At 39.3% G+C, this 19,828-nt stretch overlaps 2 protein-coding genes across 12 annotated transcripts; one reads left to right on the top strand and one right to left on the bottom strand.

Annotated features, from left to right (window-relative positions):
- The first annotated feature begins 2,461 nt into the window (after positions 1-2,461).
- On the top strand, positions 2,462-11,662 carry LOC119013539 (sterile alpha motif domain-containing protein 9-like). Of its 6 annotated transcripts, none has more exons than XM_037088164.1 (6): positions 2,462-2,546; positions 3,899-3,937; positions 4,617-4,682; positions 4,937-4,999; positions 5,090-5,197; positions 5,765-11,662. In XM_037088164.1, exons 2-6 carry the CDS (start codon positions 3,913-3,915, stop codon positions 10,381-10,383), a joined length of 4,881 nt encoding a protein of 1,626 aa, XP_036944059.1. In that variant the 5' UTR covers positions 2,462-2,546; positions 3,899-3,912; the 3' UTR covers positions 10,384-11,662. The 6 variants fall into 6 exon arrangements, with proteins under 6 accessions (XP_036944059.1, XP_036944058.1, XP_036944062.1 ...); XM_037088163.1 differs by having other exon boundaries at positions 5,762-11,662; XM_037088165.1 differs by having other exon boundaries at positions 2,478-2,546; positions 4,620-4,682; positions 5,762-11,662.
- Positions 11,068-19,819, bottom strand: LOC119013540 (BUB3-interacting and GLEBS motif-containing protein ZNF207-like). Of its 6 annotated transcripts, XR_005072770.1 has the most exons (13): positions 19,234-19,488; positions 18,785-18,911; positions 18,549-18,687; positions 18,274-18,456; positions 17,722-17,797; positions 17,566-17,636; positions 17,255-17,409; positions 16,942-17,034; positions 15,681-15,908; positions 15,328-15,466; positions 14,504-14,691; positions 14,168-14,248; positions 11,068-13,584 (listed from the first exon to the last, which is right to left on the bottom strand). XR_005072770.1 is itself a non-coding variant. In XM_037088169.1 (12 exons), exons 2-12 carry the CDS (start codon positions 19,272-19,274, stop codon positions 14,528-14,530), a joined length of 1,416 nt encoding a protein of 471 aa, XP_036944064.1. In that variant the 5' UTR covers positions 19,275-19,299; positions 19,740-19,819; the 3' UTR covers positions 11,068-14,527. The 6 variants fall into 6 exon arrangements, 5 of the variants coding, with proteins under 5 accessions (XP_036944064.1, XP_036944066.1, XP_036944068.1 ...); XM_037088169.1 differs by adding an exon at positions 19,740-19,819 and having other exon boundaries at positions 11,068-14,691; positions 19,234-19,299; XM_037088171.1 differs by adding an exon at positions 19,715-19,733 and having other exon boundaries at positions 11,068-14,691; positions 19,234-19,299.
- Between the last annotated feature and the right edge of the window lie 9 nt (positions 19,820-19,828).

Below are 19,828 nucleotides of genomic sequence, written 5' to 3'. Positions count from 1 at the left end.
AAAAAGTAAGGGAAAATATCTATCTATCTATCTATCTATAGATCCCTATCCCTTTAACCAACTGAATTCTGGATGTTAAAGCCAACACTTTTTAAATTTAAACTTTCCCATAGTTGTAGCAGGTTCCGTAGTAGAAGTCTTTTACGAAACTGGTGAAGGGTGTGGCTGTAAATTCCGACCGATTGGCAAAATGCCACTTACATTCCAGGATACATCAGACATAAGTACAACACACGGAGCTGACTGTGAATCTCACCAACACATTTCCCCGAAACAAAACCAAAAAACCAAAAAAGGCGACGATGGAAGCGGTAAATGAACGTACATATTTAAGACCTAGCTAAATCTAATTTAAGAACTTTGTTCAAAATATGGACGTATTTAAGACTTTTTAAGGATGCGCGGACACCCCTGTAGAGCAACCTGAAACAGGCCAAACTTTACACAAAGGCTATTTATTTGGGAGAGATCTGTTTACGTCTATTCAGACCTTTGGACCTGATTCACGTTCGAATGTCCTGTATCAAGGAGTGGCTTGTAGGTGGTTTGGGTGGAGAGGGAGCGAGAAACGAAACCTATAAAAGCAGCAATAACAAGATCAACGACTTGTTTTTTTCCTCTCACTCTCTGTAGGCTATGTGTAGACACACACACACACACACACACACACACACACACACACACACACACAAAACTGTACAGAAAAGGTGTATGCTGTAGCATATTGGCACAGAAAAAAGCTGGAAATCCAAAAACAAGCATTTCAAATATTTGATTTTGTTGTTAATCTTTCTTGTAATAGTCCCTCTTTTTTTACACGGTCAGTCTTACTCATTTTAATTTCTCGGTAAATGTTCTGGCATGAGGAGGAGGGGTTTGAGGGGAGGAGACAAGGGGGGTGCGAGTCCGTATGATTTTCATACTAGGGACTATTGAAAAAACTTTTCAGTACATTTGCTTTCAGCAGAGTTTACCATGGTAACAGTGTCTTTACTGGACTCTCTAAATCCATCAGAAAGCTGCTGTTTGAGTCTTAACGACGACAAAACCTGAAGATCACATCACTCTAGTTCTTAGATTTCAAAATCCGGCTGTTGGTTTATAAAGCACTGAATAGTTTCAGGCCAAAATGCATTTCTGATCTGCTGCCACGTTATGAAACATCCAGACCTCTGAGGTCGTCAGGTACAGGTCTGCTTTTAGTCCTCGGGTCAAAAGTTATTATGTCCGACATATCTGGAACAAACTCCTAGAAAACTGCAGGTCTGCTCCTGCAGTCCTTTTAAATCAAGACTGAAGACCACAGCCTTTCACTGAAGCAATTTTAGCTTTGAAATGCATTGTGAATTGTATTCTTTAGTTTTGTCTCAATCAGGACAGAGAACTCAAAAGTGGCAAAGTGGTAGCCCCGACTGCTTGTGAAAGCACAGAGAGCTGGATCCTCTGGGTTGCTGCCTTGTCTGGTGATTGCCACTGCACATTCATGTGGTGTCGTAGAGAGGAGGGAGGGGATTGCTAACTGCAAAAACAGCCTGTAAGTTGTGAGTTCTCTGATATGAACAGGTACTGTACAGCATCCCATTCATGTGCTGCTTTAAACAAAAAGGCAGATTGGGTAAAAAGCAGATTTTCTTTGATTCTTGATATTATTTATGGAATAATGTAGTCTCCTCTTGTAATCTGATTTGTATTTTCAAGTTGCCTGACAAAGAAACTGAGTGGGGGATGAGTCAATGGTATGAGTAATTATATACATTATATACCTTAAAAACCACTGACAAATGAGGTGTAGAATGATCATCTCATTACAATGCAATCATCTGCCAAGACACCTTGGGTGCTGGCATTCATGTTGATGCCAATTGACACGAATCACCCACTCAAACCCGAACTTGCAGACCAATTACATCCCCCTTGGCAATCGCACTCCCTGATGGCAGTGGTCCCTCCTGTTGGACAATGTGCCCTGCCACACCACAAACACTGCTCAGGAATTGCCTGAAGGAAAGGACATAAAGTGCTCAGACCAAATTGCCCAGCTCCCAATCCAGTCAAGCAATTGTGGGACGCACTGGAACAATCCATGGGGCCCCACCTCACAACCTACAGTATAGGATAACCCAGTGGTACCGTCTTCATACCTTAACCTTGGTTCTGAGTTGTTTAGGGATGTCTCACAAATCCATAATTGTTTTCTGGTGATTCAGAAAGAGAACCACAAAGGTAAAATGGGTTTTGTCAAAAAGGGTTAAAAGCAGCAGACAACAGCATTAAGACATTGTTGTGATGCATATTTTAAAAATGCTTTTGTAATTAGGGAATGGCTTGTGATTTGGTTTGGACAGAAGTGAGAGTGAAAAAGGAGCCTGAAAGCACAGATTCGTTTTAGCCCCTCCCTCCCAGGTTACGACAGACAACCTGTCTACAGACACACCCATGGAAATAAAACAAAGCGCACTTCCCTGTTCTGTACAAACCCACAACAGAATCAAGAGAAGAAGGGAATGGGGTGTTGGATACAGTCTACTTTTGAATCTACAATATTGGTGAGTACAATTGCTAGTTATATAAGCCTATATTCTTACCTATCCTGACTGAATAAATGTCTAATCTCACTTCCACATTGATCCATCATGATCCTCTTTTACCATGCTTTTATTCAATCAGTTGTATTATTTGCACTAGCAGCCTGGTTTGGGAATCACCGGCCTCACTCAACCGGCCTAGCAGGCTGATTGGTGAGCCACACCTCAATGTGGAGACCTTGTATACAAAATAGCTACAGCGCATGTGTGTTTTATTTTTTCATTTGAGCTTTTTAATACTAAGTTTAGGTTTTGGTGGCAAAAATGTAATATTAATTAAATTGTATATGTATATATATATTAATTAATATATTCTTTGGCTGGATCGTTCTGACTGAATTAATGTTCTGGGTGACCAGATTTCTTCTCAGCATTCAGTCAGGTTATAATGTATAAGTACGTTTCTGTTTTTTAGGTCAGTTACAAAAACCAATTTTATAAAAAACAGAACTGTCACCATCATTGAAATTGAGCCTTTTAAACAAGCCTCCTTAGTTTCCTTGTTTAATCAAAAAGTGATCAAGTGATCAAAATAATCTCCTGTGACCCCCAAAACCTAAAATATAATTTTATTTTTCTGTTTTAACAATGAAAATGTAAATGTTAGGATTTAAGTTTTTAAAGCAGCTTTTCTGTAGGATTACTGCTTGAATCTGATGCCCCTCTCAGCTTTATAAAGCTTACTAGTGAGTTTCAGCTCATTATTAACTGTCTAGCCAACTGAATGTTTCCAAATAAAGCAACAGTCTGGGAACAACCCACAGTAATATTCATGTTAGAGTCTCCTGATTATCTTACTTGCAAACATTAAAACATGTCTTGCTCTTCAGCTTGTTTCTACTGCCACCAAGTGGAAAAAAATAACTTGTGTACAAATTACTTGTTTCTGGATCGTAACATTGGAAAAAACAAGTGCACTGAATAACTAACAATATTAATATGAAGGTGTGTATTTATTTGATTGGTGGCCACAACAACCTGCACATTGACCTGTAACATGTCCTACTGTTATGGTTATTTGACACCACATGTGCATGAGTACAAAATACAAAACTGTCCATACTTAAAAACTTGATATGATATAAATACATAACTGACTTCAGACATAGAAAAACAAACCTTACTGACTACAAAGTTGTCTAACATTGCTTTGTCATCAACAGAGGCCTCAAAAGACTGGAAAAAAAATCAACAAAGATATAGGTGCTCCAGTCTTGTGCTCCACATGGGAAGAGTTATATTTGGTCTTGTATGAATGTGCATGTCAAGTTAGAATGAAACAAATATAAAAGTTAATCTCCTTCTGTCCTTAGAAACATCCATAAAAATGGAAAGCAGCTCTGCAGAGACAAGTGAGTATGCATATCTCTACAATGTTGTAGAAATAAGGGCTTGATTTGGTGCCATTAGGAATAAGTGAAGATTTATGGAGCAAGAATTAAAGTTTTCGTCTCCAGGAGCACCAGGGGGAGATGTTGATTAAACTCTTTAAATCTCTGTGAAATTCATGAAGGATCACCTATCACCTACCTATTAATAATTAAATATACATATACATATATATACATATATATATACATATATATATCTTATTAATGATCAATAAGATATCTGTGGATGCAAAATACATCTGTGGTTCAAATTTTGGTATAGTTTATAATTATACAGGAAAAAGAATGACCTGCTCCATACAGTAAAGGCCAGAATATGAACAGTGTGTAAGGATTAAAAAACTCCATACTAAGCTAAAGATGTATAGGTAAGGTATAAGTATTTTCTGCTCATAATAATCGTTGAATAAGTAAATACATTTTTCAGTGGGAGCAATGCTGAAATATTTTGGTGGTGGTGGAGCCAGTGATGATGAAAGCACTGGCGTGTGGAAGTGTCTCGCTGCCTTCTCTCTTTGAATAGTTTTGTGTGAAACCAGTACAGTGAAACCTGCTTATACTTGTATAAAAAACAACTTTTGAAGCCATAATTAATGTGTTGTCTTCTTGTACTTGCATATTACCTTTTTGTCCCACACAGCAGCTGGAGATGATTCTACTCTAACCCCTAGTTCATCTATAGAGGACACCTCAGCAGATGCTGCTGGTAAGTAGACCATGTTTCCACTGGTCAATTAATAACGTCTTTGTTTACATATGGTTTTAGTTATAATAAATTTTATATAATGACTTATAAAGATAATTCTTTAAAGTAACAGATTTCAAGATTAATAAAAAAGAAATAATCTCAACAAATTAGATAAAAATCAAACGCAGACTGTCAGACTTACTGACAAAAAAACTCTGAAAATACATTTAAAAATCCTTTTTTGTAACATGGAAACTGCCAACATGTTTCAGTCACTTGGATCATTCTCGACTGCCACCCATCACTTTGCACTATTTTTGTCGATACGTTGGACAGTAAGTGTCTTTTGTATTGATCCTGTGCAGCACTCCTCATTTTTTTCTTCATTAATCGCAACAAATGTTGATGTTTTTATTTCATACCAGGCCCATCGTCGTGCCAACATCAAGCTGATACAACTTCAGCCCCTGTGGCAGCTCGGGATGACTCCACTTCAACTCCTGGTTCAGCTACCGAGGACAACTCAACAGCTGGTAAGTTTACTATATGTAATTGCATACAGTATCTGGTTCTGTGAATACTAAACAGTCGATCCAAGTCAAAGCAGGGCGCCCAAAACGTGTCCTGCTTAGGGCCTCCAGATGTCAAGGGCCAGCCCTGATGATGGATGATCCAAACTGACCTTATGCTTAGAAAGATTTTCCTACAACAAAACAAAGTTTATATCTACAGTCAGAAAAAAGTTATCCACATCCTGCATTATTATAGCTTAACTTGCACAGTGCAGCTCCGACAGCCCAATAGCAGGACAGACCCTCGGACAAATCTTCAGCAAAACATCCATCAATTAAAGTATATCCAATAAATCAAACTTGAAAAGAACATCCCACATTAACATGGCCAAAAATCTAAATAATGAATATGTATATTATATATTTTCAATGACATGACATAATTGACTCTTGCAAGCAGAATAAAGTAAAGAAAAAAAAAGAACAAGTATTTATAGGAAAGAACTCTTACATTCACAGTGAAATGGTCAAAGATGCATTAAACTGCTCTTGTTAATGACACTTGACTTAAAAAATTTTGTTCAGCAGGGTGGCAAGATCTGTCCTGTGACAGATGGACAGAGTCTCATGTCGGCTCCTGGTTGAGAAGCATTGGAATAAAAGAGAAGTACATAGCAAAACTGGAGGAGGAGGAGGTGACAGGACCAGTTCTCCCATCTCTACAGAGGAACTACCTCAGCTCGACAATTGGAATGAAAGGCGGCCAAATCGAACTCCTACTCAAGAAAAGAGATGAACTTTTAATGCCAGAACAGAACAAACCAAAGAAAGGAAAAAGAAATGAGACAAAAGAAAAGGTGCATCTAGAAAGGGACCCAGCGAACCCTTCTGAAAAACCTTCTGACTGTGCAGAGAGGGAAGATAGACCTATGGAATGCAATAAAACCTCAACTTCTACAGGAGAAACTTTATCTTTCTGTGACTATGCAAACGTTGACCAGCAAGGTAAAAACTGCAGCTATGTCAAACACAATGTGCTGCCTCCAGAGACTGGAACTGAGAACCTGATCGTTCCGTGTCATGAATACAAGTCCCTTGAGTTTTCACACGATCTAGACTCAATAAGGCTAAAATCAAAAGTTGCAAAGGACCTGTTAAAATTTGCATGTGCATGCATGAATATGCGAACCAATGGGACCATTCATTTTGGGATAATGGATAAAAATACCGGCACACATCAGCATGGTGAAATTGTAGGATTCCCTGACAAGAGGAGAGAGGATTTTGTAGATGCACTAGACTACATTGAAAGCAGTTTCAAAGACACAAATCAACAAGTAGATGCCAGGAAGTGCATAAGGAACCCCAGATTCATTGAGGTCCTTGACAAGGAAGCTACTGAGAATATGGAGAAAACATGTGTCATTGAATATGATATTGTACCAAAAGCAACCATTGTTAAAAATAAGCTATACAGTGTTGGTATCCCAAAATTCTCTGAGGAGAGAAAAAAAGTAATCTATGAAAAGAAAGTTCCTTATCACAGAGTAGGAGCTAACACACCAAGCATCCCTGATGATGATCTTGTTCCTTTTATTCAACAACTGAGTAAGAAAGATGAACAGAGAGAAGAGGCAGAGTCTTCCAGCAATCGAACAGCTGTTGACTGCAGAGAGGATCAAAAAAGGAAACTCTGCATCCTCTTAACATGTGGGAAAACACATATGGACGACTCTCTTCATTACATCATAGTGACCAACAAATTTCAGCCACAGCATCTCGACAGCATACAATTCTTGCTTCACATGGATATATGCTGTGTGTTTGATTTTGACCCTGACTCAAAGACATCTGGTCTTTGTGGTAAATATAAGGAGCAGAAGGCGGTAACCCTTCACTTTCTGGGTGACTATGAAAATAAAAATGGACTGAAAACTGCTGAATTCATTCATTCTTTGAAGCTTTTTGAGAAAACAAGCTGGATTTTCTGCAATGGAAGGAAAGATTTCCCCAGTGGAGAGGAAACCTGTGATGAAAAAATGTGGATAAAAACAAAAAAGAAGAAGTTGAAAAAGGCGGTGTCTCTCATCTGCAATGACGTACTTCCCAGAGGCTCATTTGTTGTCCTCTTCCTGCTCATGTCTGATGTTGAGCAGCCACTTGTTGAGACATTCCATGAATTCTATGCTGAGATGAATGGACACGATTATTTGGCAGTCATATCAGAGTCAAAGGAAAACTACAAAAAGTGGTCAAGTCTTGCCCAGGTGTCTTGTCACATGTCTGAGCTCCACAACATCAGCATTGCTGGAATGCCACTGACTCATGTGGATGCCACAGTTCAAAGTATTCAGCTCTTAAAGAATCAACCCGAAAGGACATTGCCGGTCTTCAATGGAGCAGTATGCTCCATAAAGTCAGTTGAAGAGTCTATGCTAGATTCTTTGGAAATCATCAGTGTTGACCAGTGTGATGAAACAAAGGTGGATATCATGAGTGAGGACGAAATCAAACAGACTGAGATGTATTTCTATCGAGGGGGAAAAATAGACTGGATCAATTTCTGGCTTGCTGACAAACAAAGGTGTGGAAACATCATAAAGAGAGTTGCCTATGAAGACACAAGCAAAATCCTGGACCGTATAGCAAATTGTGCCAAAGCCATACGTCCCATTGAGAGTGTGAACATATATCATCATCCTGGCAGTGGTGGAAGTACAGTGGCTCGACAGATCCTCTGGTGCTGGAAAGAAAAAATAAGATGTGCAGTTGTCAAACAGGGTAAGGAAATCACAACCGTGTGTGAGCACGCAGTGAAACTGAGAGAACACGACGAGAGAGACAAAAACAACTGTCTTCCAGTGCTCCTGCTCTTGGAGGACTGCAAAGCAGATTACATAGATGATCTCAGACGGGAGCTTGGAAATGTCATTACAACCAAAAAAATTAGCCCCTCTGTTCTGTGCTTTATCCTCCTCATCTGCAGCAGGTCCAATGATCCAGAAAGAATGTGCAGAGCATCACCATCTCAAACAGTGGCAGTCACACACGAGCTCAAAGATGCAGAGAAGCCATTGTTCTCAAAAAAACGTGAGGAACTCAAACTTCAAATCGACACAAAACACATCCTCACATTTGTGTTGATGAGTGAAGGGTTTCAGCCAAGTTACATTCAGGATTTTGTGAAAAACACTCTAACTGATATTGATCATTCATCATCAGTCACTCGCCTCATTAGATTTGTGGCTCTCTTGAATTCCTATGTTGGAGACTCATACATATCTGTATCACACTGTGAGGCATCTTTTGGAATAACCACCCATGACAGAGCTCGGTATCATGCATTTGTGAATCATCTCAGTGATGAAGCTAAGCTTCTCTTCATCCACCATAGAGAAGCTTCAACACACATCTCATCGATACGAATTATTCATGAACTGGTGGCGAAGGAAATTCTGAGTCAGCTGTCTGCAAATTATCCTCAGAGCGATATTGCCATGGATCTCATCAATGACAAGGTACTCATGAATCATAGGTTCGGCCGTGATGACTTCCTGATGTTCATCAGAGCTCTTTTCATCAGACGCTACAAAAAGAGCAGAGGGGATCCAGTAGACTCAGCCTTTTCACCCCTTATTGAGCATGTCATCACAGAAAGAGATGGTCTTCAGAAAGCTGTTGAACTCATGAAAACTGCTTACATAGCTTTGGGAAAAGAGGCATACGTGGCACAACAGCTTGCCCGACTGCTTTACACACATTTGAGATTTGAAGAGGCCCTAGAATGGGCAGAGGAAGCAAAATCTCTTCTTCCATTTGATATATTTGTCCTTGACACCTTGGCACAAGTTTACAAGTGGTGGTTTTACCACTTGTATGACAGCCTAGAGGGGAACATATCCCCTAAAGAGGCAAGTGAAATCATAAGCACTGCACTAAAAGGAATTTCTTCTTTTCGGGCCTCAGAGAAAACACCAAAGAAAGAGACGGTGATCCTTAACAGTTCGTACCAGGGAGAGGTAGATGTTGGCTGCAGGCTGTTAAAATTCCTGTCTGAGGTAGATGTTTTCTTGACCGATACAGGAAAATCAAAATTGCTGAAGTATTTGCTAACAGACTACATACCATCAGAGGTCAAAGAACCATGGCAGAGGTTTCATCAGCAGTTGAAAGGATTACGGGAGAGCTTGGACCACGCACTTGAGTGCATTTCTGAAGACCTTAGCTACTTTCAGACTGAAATTAGCGAAGAGGATGAAGAGCTTGATGCACGGGATCCTGAACAAGTATACAATCCTAGGAAATGGCTGACAAGGAAAACCGCTGTATATGCTACATTTTTTTGTGATATATCAGACAACAGTGACCAAACAGCTGAGCACAACAGTACCAACACGGCTGGTCCAGCAGAGACACTTCCTCAGTTCAAAAGACAGATGGAGATCTACAAGCTTGGTGGAGGAAATTTTACGTCCATCCTCTCATTGCTTTATGACAAGAACACAGAGAGGGCAGGTAAAAAACTTGAGACAATAATTGGCATGTACCCGGAGAACCTGAAAAGAAAATGCTTGGATCAGAGAGAACTTTCAAACTTCATCATTTGCCAGATAGCTCTCAACTGTACTCTGCCCGGATCCTCAAAGCTCCTGTCGCTTGAAAAGCTTCAAGATCTCAGCCAGAGATTTACCACAAAGGGGAGAAACATGTCGACAGCAAGTGCTCTCTTCCTTCTCTCCCTTCTGTTTTGGCCTGAGGCTGGCGATGAGCTTAGTTCTACTAATACAGAGATCCTTTCATCAGCCGTTGATGCACTTCAGAAACTCTGCTGGCAAAAAAGCCAAGATGTTTCTAAAGGGAAAAGCAAAATAGTGACCCACTTCTTTCTGGCAAAGGCAAAAGGTCTCAACAAGATTGTCCACAGAACTGCCATTGAAAAGCATATCAAAGGGCCTCTAAGTGAAAGAAAAGTGAAATGGCTTGGAGGGGAAGTTTGGAAAACCAGGGAAGTTGTGCAGCTACTGGAACGTGTCAAAGGATGGACAGAAAATGGAAACTTGTTTGTGAAAGGTGGATCCAGAGACAGCAAGATAAGGGTCTTTCCGCGATATTCTGCCTCCTTGCCTGACGGAAATGAAAGGGTCACCTTCTACCTGGGCTTTTCATTTGATGGAGTGCTTGCCTATGACATCAAAGCAGTAGAATAACGTCCCAAATATAAATGTGCAAATATCTTTCCAACACTGCAGTGATTATTGTGTAATCCTGAGCTACAAAGACGTAGGCAGACTGCTCCTTTTTCATATAGGACACAAATACAAATCTGAAGACATTAAAATCTGGAGGTTTATTTTTAACAGATATGGGTTCTGTCTTCCTCTGTCCCTCCAGTGAAACAGGCATTTGAAGTGCATCAAGAGATTTTAAATTGATCAGACAGCTTTTAACTATGCACTGCTATATTGAATATAGGATGTATCCAGGTGAAGCTTTCACGGGGAAACAATTCTCAAATGGCATGATTTGTGGATCTAGCAAGAAGCTGAAATCAATTCTCAAATTATATTAAAAGATTAAAGGCCTTTGTTGATCTAATGGAAGTATTTTTATTAGTAGAGTTTTCAGATTTTGAATTACTTGGAGCCTTACTGTTTTATTGTTTTGAGTTTAATACATTAGGGTTAGGGGGTTGAATGATCTGAGTGTAGATGAGTGTAGATGAATTTTACCAGTGAACAGAAAGTCTGCCTCATGTTTGTGTATAATAAAAAGCAGACAGTTTCATGATGATTTCAAATGCGAGATTTTAAGATGACAGTAATTAGAGGTTAAACAGTTGTTGTGCAGAACATCTGCCATATAAATATTAATGTAAACTATATTTGATAACATTTTTTTGTATTTTCTTTCTGTATTAATACTTAAAACTTATTTTTTCAATGAACTGAGAAGTGTAGATGAATTGTACCAGTAGACAGAGTCTGCCTCATGTTTGTTTGATAGAAAGCAGACAATTTCATGTTTTCAAATGTCAAAGACTTTTACAGGTTTGAGATTTGAAGGTAAAGGTATTTAGAGGTTATGCATTTGTTGTTGTTGCTTGAAACTTTGAATCTCAAAAGCATTCTGTATTTTCTTTTTTAATTAAAATGTAACACTTGTGATGTTGAAAAGTTCTGAGAAGTTAAATTGAATTGTACCAGTATGTATAAAGTATGCCTTATGTTTGTGTATAAAAAAAGTAGACAATTTCATGATGGTTTTAAAATACTTATTTTGCATTGACCATTATACGGCCTTTAAATAACAACATGCCTATATGTCATGTTTCAAATGCAATAATGCATCCAGTCTGTCAAAACCATCCTTGTAACAAAAATGTTTCGGATCCCTGTAGATGAGAATAGTGTTGAATGAAGTTGTTCTTCAAAAAAAAAAAAAACATGACACTTCAGTCTTTTAATAAAAATTTTATTTCAGACACCACGGGTTTTCAGAAGCAATTTCCTTGAGTTGAATTACTTCCAATATGACCATAAGGTAAATACTGAATTTGTGAAGACAACCTTCCAGTAATTTGCTCCTTTAATAAATGGAAGGAAATACATGACATTTCTTAACTTAAATGTCTAATCTCACTGGCGGATTTTAGCCATTTAGACAATGTTGAGTGGTGACATTAAAAAAAAATAAAAATAAAAAAATAAAAATACTGGGTTATTTAAGGAAAAACAGTAGACATTCATACATTGGCAACGACCTGAGGAAATGTGTGAAATCTTTTTTTTTTCCTATAAAACTATAATGTGTGATAATATCTTGCACCATATCATCATTGTCCGATAATCTCTTACACAGAGTTAAAGTAAACAACCGCTTAATATTAAGTGGATAAATGATAAACAAGCCCATACTTACCAGCAAAGACTCTGTCTGTATTACTTGTGTAAAGCATTAAGCCAATACTTTAAACCACCAAAAACTAGTTGAAATACTGATCACGATAAGCAGAACTAGAGGAAAGAAATTTGTTGCAGACTCAAGTACTCACTGTAATTTGTTTGACAGTTATTCCATGAGGCCATACTGAATCATTGGCTGTCATTAGCGTGAGATGTTTAAGAAGTGTTGTGGGCTATTTTTTGTCTTTTTAAAAAGGATCTCTAGATGACAATCTTCAAGAACTCATTATGTGTGCACACCAGACAGGTGAATAAAGTCAGTTAGTCTAAATAAGTCTCAAGTAATTTTTCTTGGGAAGTCAATTCCAGTCAAATCACAGGTAAAGTTTTGTCAAGTCCCTCCACAAGAAATGTTTTTTACCTGCAGTATCCAGTCTTTATAAAGAGAACAAGGTGTTAGTACCTGTCAAATAAATTCTATTATTGGCCAATTATATAACCTGTTCAAAAAGTATAACAATGAATTGACCTTTTTCTTTGTTTTTTGGAGTTATCTAAAAAAATACAATTAAGTACTACTTCTCAATCACAAAATACTCAATCCTCATCACTTTTAGAAAGTGAAATACTGACAGCCAGACTACAAAAAAATTTAACTGAAAACAAAATGTACAAAGACAAGTCACTCGAGTCATCATGTCTCAAGTCAAGTCAGGTCACAAGTCTTCAGCTTCCAAGTCCAAGTCAGATCTATTTTCTGTCAAGTCAAGTTCCAAGTCATCAAAATAGTGACTTGAGTTGACAGAGTTCACATCTCTGGTGCACACAAAAGACAGGTCGACAGGAATTAGAATTACAGCAGTGGTACTTACAGCTTTAACTAACCTGTGACTGGTAGAGACTCTCCATCATGTAAGTAGTTAAATTCAAATGATCAAGTGAGGAAAGCTGATAAAACAAACAGGATTAAGTGGTAAAGCCATTTACAAGCATATGGAAAGTCATTTCTTCATCACAAACCTCTCAACAAACATTGAATGTATTTATATATATGGCTGTAGGTGACAAATCTAATGGTGTCCATGTGTGGCTCTTAACCACAGGCCATTAATATATTTCAGACAGCTGTGGAGTGTAGGAATACTTAACAAAAGCTTGTAAAGGAATATTGTTCCATTCAATAGCTCTAGACTTTTAGTAAAATGAGTTATTCAATGAAAACAGAGCTTCCTGATGCTCTCAATTAATAATCGAGGTTCAATGGCACATAGGAGCTTAACAAGAAAGAATATAATTTACTGAATTTACAAAATGGTGCCTAAACGCAACAACACAAACAAGGGCCTTCACCAAACTTGCTGCAAGTTTGGGGACATCGAGATCCAACAGCGTGTAAGCTGTGAGGGCCCCTGGTAATGAATGAGAAGACAGAAAATGGTGAGACTTGCCTCAGGCTGAAACAGGGCTACACTGAGACAGGGCCTCAGCCAGTCCCCCATGGCATCGCTACAGGGAGAAGAGAAATCTGAGTTTTAGCACTACAGCCACCAGCCACCCGGAAGTTATGCAGCTGTACAATGCACTCAGTGCGTAACGACAGGCCTGCCAGTGCCATGTACAGAGCATCAGTATTAGAAAAAAATCGCCTTCTAGCAAAACATAAGACATTTACCAACATTTTCAATTTAAACTGAACAAAAAATTAAAAGCACAGATGCACATTTCTGCTGATGTTCATCTTCAAGACAATAGAAGCACAAGCACAATCATCATGTAGTTTTACAAACCTGCTGTGACGTCTCTTTTCCCACCAACGTCCCGCAAAGAAGAGTCTTACATTTTTACCACAGTTTATTGCAATACAGTTTTACAACAATACATATACCATTTCATTTAGTGCTTCACCAATTTAAGGTAGATGGCGTATTTACCCATCAAAACTATGAACACAAAACATGAGCATGAATGAATAAACAGTTAACTGAAGCCCTCACCAAACAATGTTGGGGACACGAAGTCCAACAGCACTATGTGCTGTGAAGGCCTCACTGTTAAGCTTAGAACAGAAATGTATTTACATAAAACTTGCCTTGATAAAGGGTGGGTACTGCCCATGTAACTCCAGCGCCTTCACAACACTACGAACCATATCTACTACACTTCTATACACCTAAATGAAACATGAGAAGGAAAAAACCACAGAACAGAGATGGTTTGAAACAACAGTTCATAGTCTTGGTTAGATACAGTGTAAATATTTCCCATGCGTTCTGTGATGCGTTTATAGCACTTTTTTTGCCGTTTATTCAGTGTCTCTTCCTCATAGCTCAGTGGTAGAATAAACAGTACGTCGTCGTACTAGAATACCAATACTGGTTTGTCTACTAGCAGCTGAGGACATTAGAAAAGGGTTGAGTGTCCAAACCTATTGAAGAGGGGAAGGCAGGCTTCAGTAGCGGCCTCCAGGAGACATGACAGGGGGCCTCATACCCATGGGTGGCCTCGGAGGGGCTCCCTGGAACCCTGGGGGAACCACAGGAGGGGCCTGTCCGTACGGAGGCATCCCTCCTGGCATGTAGCCTGGCATCCCCTGGGGTGGACCACCATACTGGCCTGAAAGAACACAGGTTGGTTGTTTAGTTCTGTTTTGCTCCAAAAATCACCATGCAGGCAGGTCTGTGAGACTCAAGTTATTCTGCATTCATGTCATACAGCAGAGATCTAAAACTGTTCCATCTTTGTGAACGTTATTGTCATCAAGACAGTTGAATGATTGCATAATTAGTTGTGTGACTATTTAAGTACTCTGCACTGACAATATAACACCATATTCATAAAATGTAAGGTTGTGTTACATTACAATTTTTGATTTATGCATTCTTAAGTCGTAACTGCAACTATGATGTTGACATCGAGTGTGTAATTACGCTAACTCTGCTATGCTATGAGCGCAGCATGAGGCACAGGGGTGCTTTGAGCTAAATGTCAAGTGCATGTTCACATACTCAAAATGAATCAATGAATCAATCAATTACCCATCAATCAAAATAAATGATAGCATTTATAAGGAAAAGATAACAATAATTAATAAATAATGATAATTAATGATATATAATTATGACACTTCAGTTCTAGTTTTGTACATTGCAACAACTAATAATAAACTGCTTTGCTTATTAGACAAAGAAAATGTGTAAAATGAAATGTTTTTATCTGAGCTACTAGCTACTACTAGCACATTGCATATACCAGGTAGGGGATGCCTCATGCCAGGCTGCTGCGGAGAGATCATGCCACCCACGGGACCCATTGACAGTGCTGCAGCGGTGCTCTGGGCTTGGCGGGGAACATTGCGCTGGTACCTGGGCAACTGTGCCCGCAACTCCTCCTACAGGACATAAAGCAAACAAGCACAAGTGATTTCAGACTGAAATTCTGTAGCTCAACCAGAAGAAATAAACAGTAAAATTAATAAACCACTTTCATATATACATTGAAAAAAAACATTTAGTGACTGTGGTTATGATTAACAAGACTTTTTCCCCAAAATGTTACTTACTGAAAAAACTATTAATAGAGATAATTGTAGCTGGACTACTCACCAGTGAGATATCCTCATCAGGGTGGATCAACTTACTGGTTGCACTGGAGGTGGTGAGGGTGGCAGGCTTACTGGTCACAGTAGAGGGAGGTTTGGAGACTGTACTACTGCCAGAGTTAGGGCTGACCACAGCTACGGTGGCCTGAGTGTAGGCTGGGAATGTGGGCTTTGAGGGATCAGAGGAAGTAGAGGAGGGAGGGTGGGGGGACCCTGACACTGTCTGCTGACTCTGAGGGGGGAAAGAGGAAACACATTAGAGACTCTGCTGAGCAGCATTTATCTTTAAAACCGGGGACAATTTCAGTCATACTTTAAGGTTGCTCTCATTATTGAAGTTTATATTAAGGCTAATTAAAGCTTGGCAGTAAAATTACTGTTTCAATGCAGGCCTAAGATGGACTGGACTGTGTTTGTACCCTTAGCGGTAGCTTTGTGCTGTGCTTTATCATTTAATAAGGTCTAAAGAAGTGAGAAAATACATTTAAATTATACAGAAACATGTCTTTCCATAATTTACTGAAGAAACAAGGTGACTTAACCTAAAGTTATAACAGGTCCTCCTCCACCAACCAGAAGTTAGAGCAGAAGCCTTCATGTAGCCTAAGAGCGGAAAACCTGGGCTTAAAGCCTTCGTCTCACTCACTGCTGCTGGTAAAGCAATTGGTCTGAGCACACAGAAATAGTTGGAAACAGCTTCTAAATTTTGGAAAGTATGAAGATAATTGGTAAAAAAACCCCATTTAGGTTTAGGGTTTATTTGGAATGAAATCGAATTAAACCCTAAAAGTGAGGGGGACGTGCTGTATGCTGTGCTGTGCATATTTGTACATATTCACTGCATATCAACAATACAACAGAATAACCTATTAAAGTATGACTAAAACCGATTTTCTCCAGCCTGCAAGAAAACAAATCCAAAAGAGCATGCTGTGCTGTCTGTACAGAAGTTCAGAAAAAAGAAGCCCACTTTACAAATTTGCACGTTCTCCATTTTTTATATTGTTGAGGTGATTGAGCATTTTTTTCAGCCATATTCTATAAATGCAGATTTGCAGCAAACACAAAACAGACAAAGGCATGTGCTTATTGTAAACAAAATATTTTTTCAGCTATTTTTCACCCACTCTGTTAAGATTTCTTGCAATAGTAGCACTGGCAAATGAAACAGAATAACTGCACCACAGGCAAACTATACACAATTGTGTGCATGCCAATTGTAAAGCTGCAGGTTGCCAGAGTAGAGCAGGCATAGAGCTGCGTACTTGTGATGCAGTAGGAAACAAAGCTTTAGGGGAGGCAGACTGAGAGTCTGCACTTGATGAGCCTGCGCTTGTACTTGCAACACGGTTACCCATCTGCAGCACAGGAAAAGAGTAAAGAATAAGAAATAAATTTAGAAAATAAAAACAAATAAAACAAATATTTCATTAAAGAAATTGGTGGTTAAAGTCTCCTTTATACCAGCTGGTGTTATACACAGAGAGCTACTCAAACATCCCAGATAATTTCCGACTCTACCATGCTGGAGTGCTGAGGGAGATTAAGAAGTGGGAAAAGGTGTCATGAAGGTTTTACCTGTCCAGCGATTGGGAAAAGAGGTTTTGTGACATCAGGTTGAGCTGAAGGGACAGTGGCAGCAGGAACGGCAGGTCTTGTCAGCATGTTTGCAGCAGGGGGGACCTGAGCCATGTGTGTCATGCCTGGACGGTGGGCAACTGGAGGAGGCATGCCTGACACAAACAGAGCAAATTCATTATGCCAGGGAACAAGTGAGAAGTCACCACAATGGTGTTTCACCATACTAACAAACTTTAATTTAGAAAATTGTCATTTTAAATTAGTGATGCACATCATCGCAGTGATGTGGAAGTGAGCGCTGACATTACCTGGTGGCACACCTGGCATCATTGGAGGCATCCCTGGACCTGGAGGCAACATCCCACCCATCGGTATCATCCTATAAGGAGAATTTCCTTGGTTAAAATATTAAAAACTAATAGGATGGGATTAGTATTAAATCTTTAACAATCCTTAATGCTTACCCTGGAGGCATTCCTGGCAGAACAGGTGGCATTCCTGGCATCATTGGTGGCACACCAGGCAGCATTGGGGGAATTCCTAAAGCAAAACAACAAAATTGTTGATAGGAATTATGTTATGCTTCAACTGAAATCTTGATCAGTGTTCCTATTTTAACATGAATCCACATATACTTCAGTTTGAAAATAGATGAATAAATAGCATTTATTTTGGGGTGAGTAAAATTCAGTGAGTGAAGGGAATTGAATTGTGAACCAGGATGTGCTTATAAAATTCTAATGTCTGAATTAGATGTCTGAACAGCCAGAAGAAGAGTAGGGAGGGAAAGAAAATAGAGCACCATGTCACCATCAGGTTTAAGGTTAAATACTGGAAAAAGATATGACACATTGGACTGCTTCCTCAGTTGTGTAACGTGCAACATGTACAGGAATATAATTAGAATAGCTATATAATCACCCTTTGTATACTGTATAAATACAGCATGATACTTACAGTGTTATTTGAGATTACCTAAATAGTTGGCTAATTCCAATTCAAGTTATGTTTCCCACCTGAGTAGCTGCCCGGTGGTATCCCTGGAGCACCGGATCCAGGTGGCATGCCAGGCTGGGACATAGAGGGGATGTAGCCTGCCTGGGGTTGGCCAGCAGCAGGCTGCTGGAAGGAGGGACCAGGCTCGTCTTCATCATCGTACTCATCAGAATCGTCCTGGTTCTGCTTCTTCTTTTGAGTCTCTGAAAATAATGAGTGGCACAATAAGTCTCTAGAAGAGACCATAACAAGACTATACAACACAGTACTTAATCATTTATTTTGGTGCCAATACCTTGGTTCTTTTGTTCCAGCACTCTTCTTCTCTCTTCCATGTCTTTTTCGGGAATACCCTCCATACCATATATTTCCAGCTCAATATCTGTCCTTCCAGGTATTGCATTTGGAACTCCATCAATTGTCTCTTTATGTACCTGTGATAGATGAGAAACAATAAGGCAATGTTTTGTATACATAACAACTGATTTGGGTTAAATTTCATCAAGATGGTTTGCATTATTCTTTCCTCACCTGCATACAGTGGATCGCAAGCCCAGGGCCAGTGTAGAGTTTTTTATGACAGATGTGGCACTTGAAATGTTTGGCCTTCTGATGCTGAATGAGAATCTTTTCATCATCGAAATCTCTGTTACAGTACCTGAAATTACGGTTTAGGAAACTCTTTGCCTGGAAATACACCTTGTGAATAATAACAACACATCACAGGATATCAAAAACGGACATCGCCTCCGTTTCATATCCTGTCAGAGTATGTCATTCCAACATCGAAAGCAAGTCCAGGATCAGTCATGCGGACTACATATTATGATCGTACAAACATGTACATACAGATTATTATTAGAAGCTGAGGTTGACTTGACGTTAGCTCAGTAGACAGAAAATAAACCTGTCTACCACTGACAGATTAATACATGCAAGATAGCGACATAACATTAAAGGCAAGATGTAGAAAAGGATACCAGCACCAAGGCTTCATTTGCTTTTTCTTCTTTCTTCCCATTATCTCTGTGCTGACAGTTTACCGCCTGTTAATCCAGTTAAAGAAAACAGGTGTTAGCAAACCAACCAGGGCGGAAATGAAGCAGCTGAAGATGGCGTCAGTACGTCCCGCAAGAGTCTGCTGCCTCGGGCGCCCTCTGGTGGTCCACAACGTTTAGTTATTTAGAAAAATCGTATTTTGTACCATTACATGTCCTATAACCCTTAAATATGTTTGATTTAACTACCAGTAAATTGACGTCCATAGCTAACTTATCCGTATCACGACTCCATTTGCAATGTACTTTTCGGTCATCCAGCTCTGGCTAACGTTAAAAGTCTAACGGCGCATGAATCCACAATTCAGTAGAAAGTTAATAAGTTTAAGCACTTTAATTTAGAGATAAAAGACTAACATGATATTTACACGGCCATTTTTAACGTCGAATTAAAAATACTTGCTGTGCTGGAGTTTGCTGTGTCCCACCTGTGTATGTTAACGTTACTTTCACTGATAAACGTCCCAGGAACCGACGTAACACTCGATATTGAAGTCGGACGTTATTTAGAACGTAC

This window comes from Acanthopagrus latus, chromosome 23 (genome assembly GCF_904848185.1).
Source record: "Acanthopagrus latus isolate v.2019 chromosome 23, fAcaLat1.1, whole genome shotgun sequence".
Taxonomy (NCBI): domain Eukaryota; kingdom Metazoa; phylum Chordata; class Actinopteri; order Spariformes; family Sparidae; genus Acanthopagrus; species Acanthopagrus latus.
The sequence above is the reverse complement of the archived record's forward strand: the minus strand, read 5'-3'. Positions and strand labels throughout refer to the sequence as shown.

What these genes read in the sequence shown, in the direction of transcription:
- LOC119013539 (XM_037088163.1), top strand. Translation starts at nt 3,913, where the DNA reads ATGGAAAGCAGCTCTGCAGAGACAA. An exon ending in AAGCAGCTCTGCAGAGACAA is followed by an intron (nt 3,938 to 4,616) that starts GTGAGTATGCAT and finishes TGTCCCACACAG; the next exon opens with CAGCTGGAGATGATTCTACT. An exon ending in CGAGGACAACTCAACAGCTG is followed by an intron (nt 5,198 to 5,761) that starts GTAAGTTTACTA and finishes AATTTTGTTCAG; the next exon opens with CAGGGTGGCAAGATCTGTCC.
- LOC119013540 (XM_037088169.1), bottom strand. Translation starts at nt 19,274, where the DNA reads ATGGGAAGAAAGAAGAAAAAGCAAATGAAGCCTTGGTGCTG. An exon ending in GCTGGAACAAAAGAACCAAG is followed by an intron (nt 18,457 to 18,548) that starts GTATTGGCACCA and finishes CATTATTTTCAG; the next exon opens with AGACTCAAAAGAAGAAGCAG. An exon ending in CTGATGAGGATATCTCACTG is followed by an intron (nt 15,467 to 15,680) that starts GTGAGTAGTCCA and finishes TATGTCCTGTAG; the next exon opens with GAGGAGTTGCGGGCACAGTT.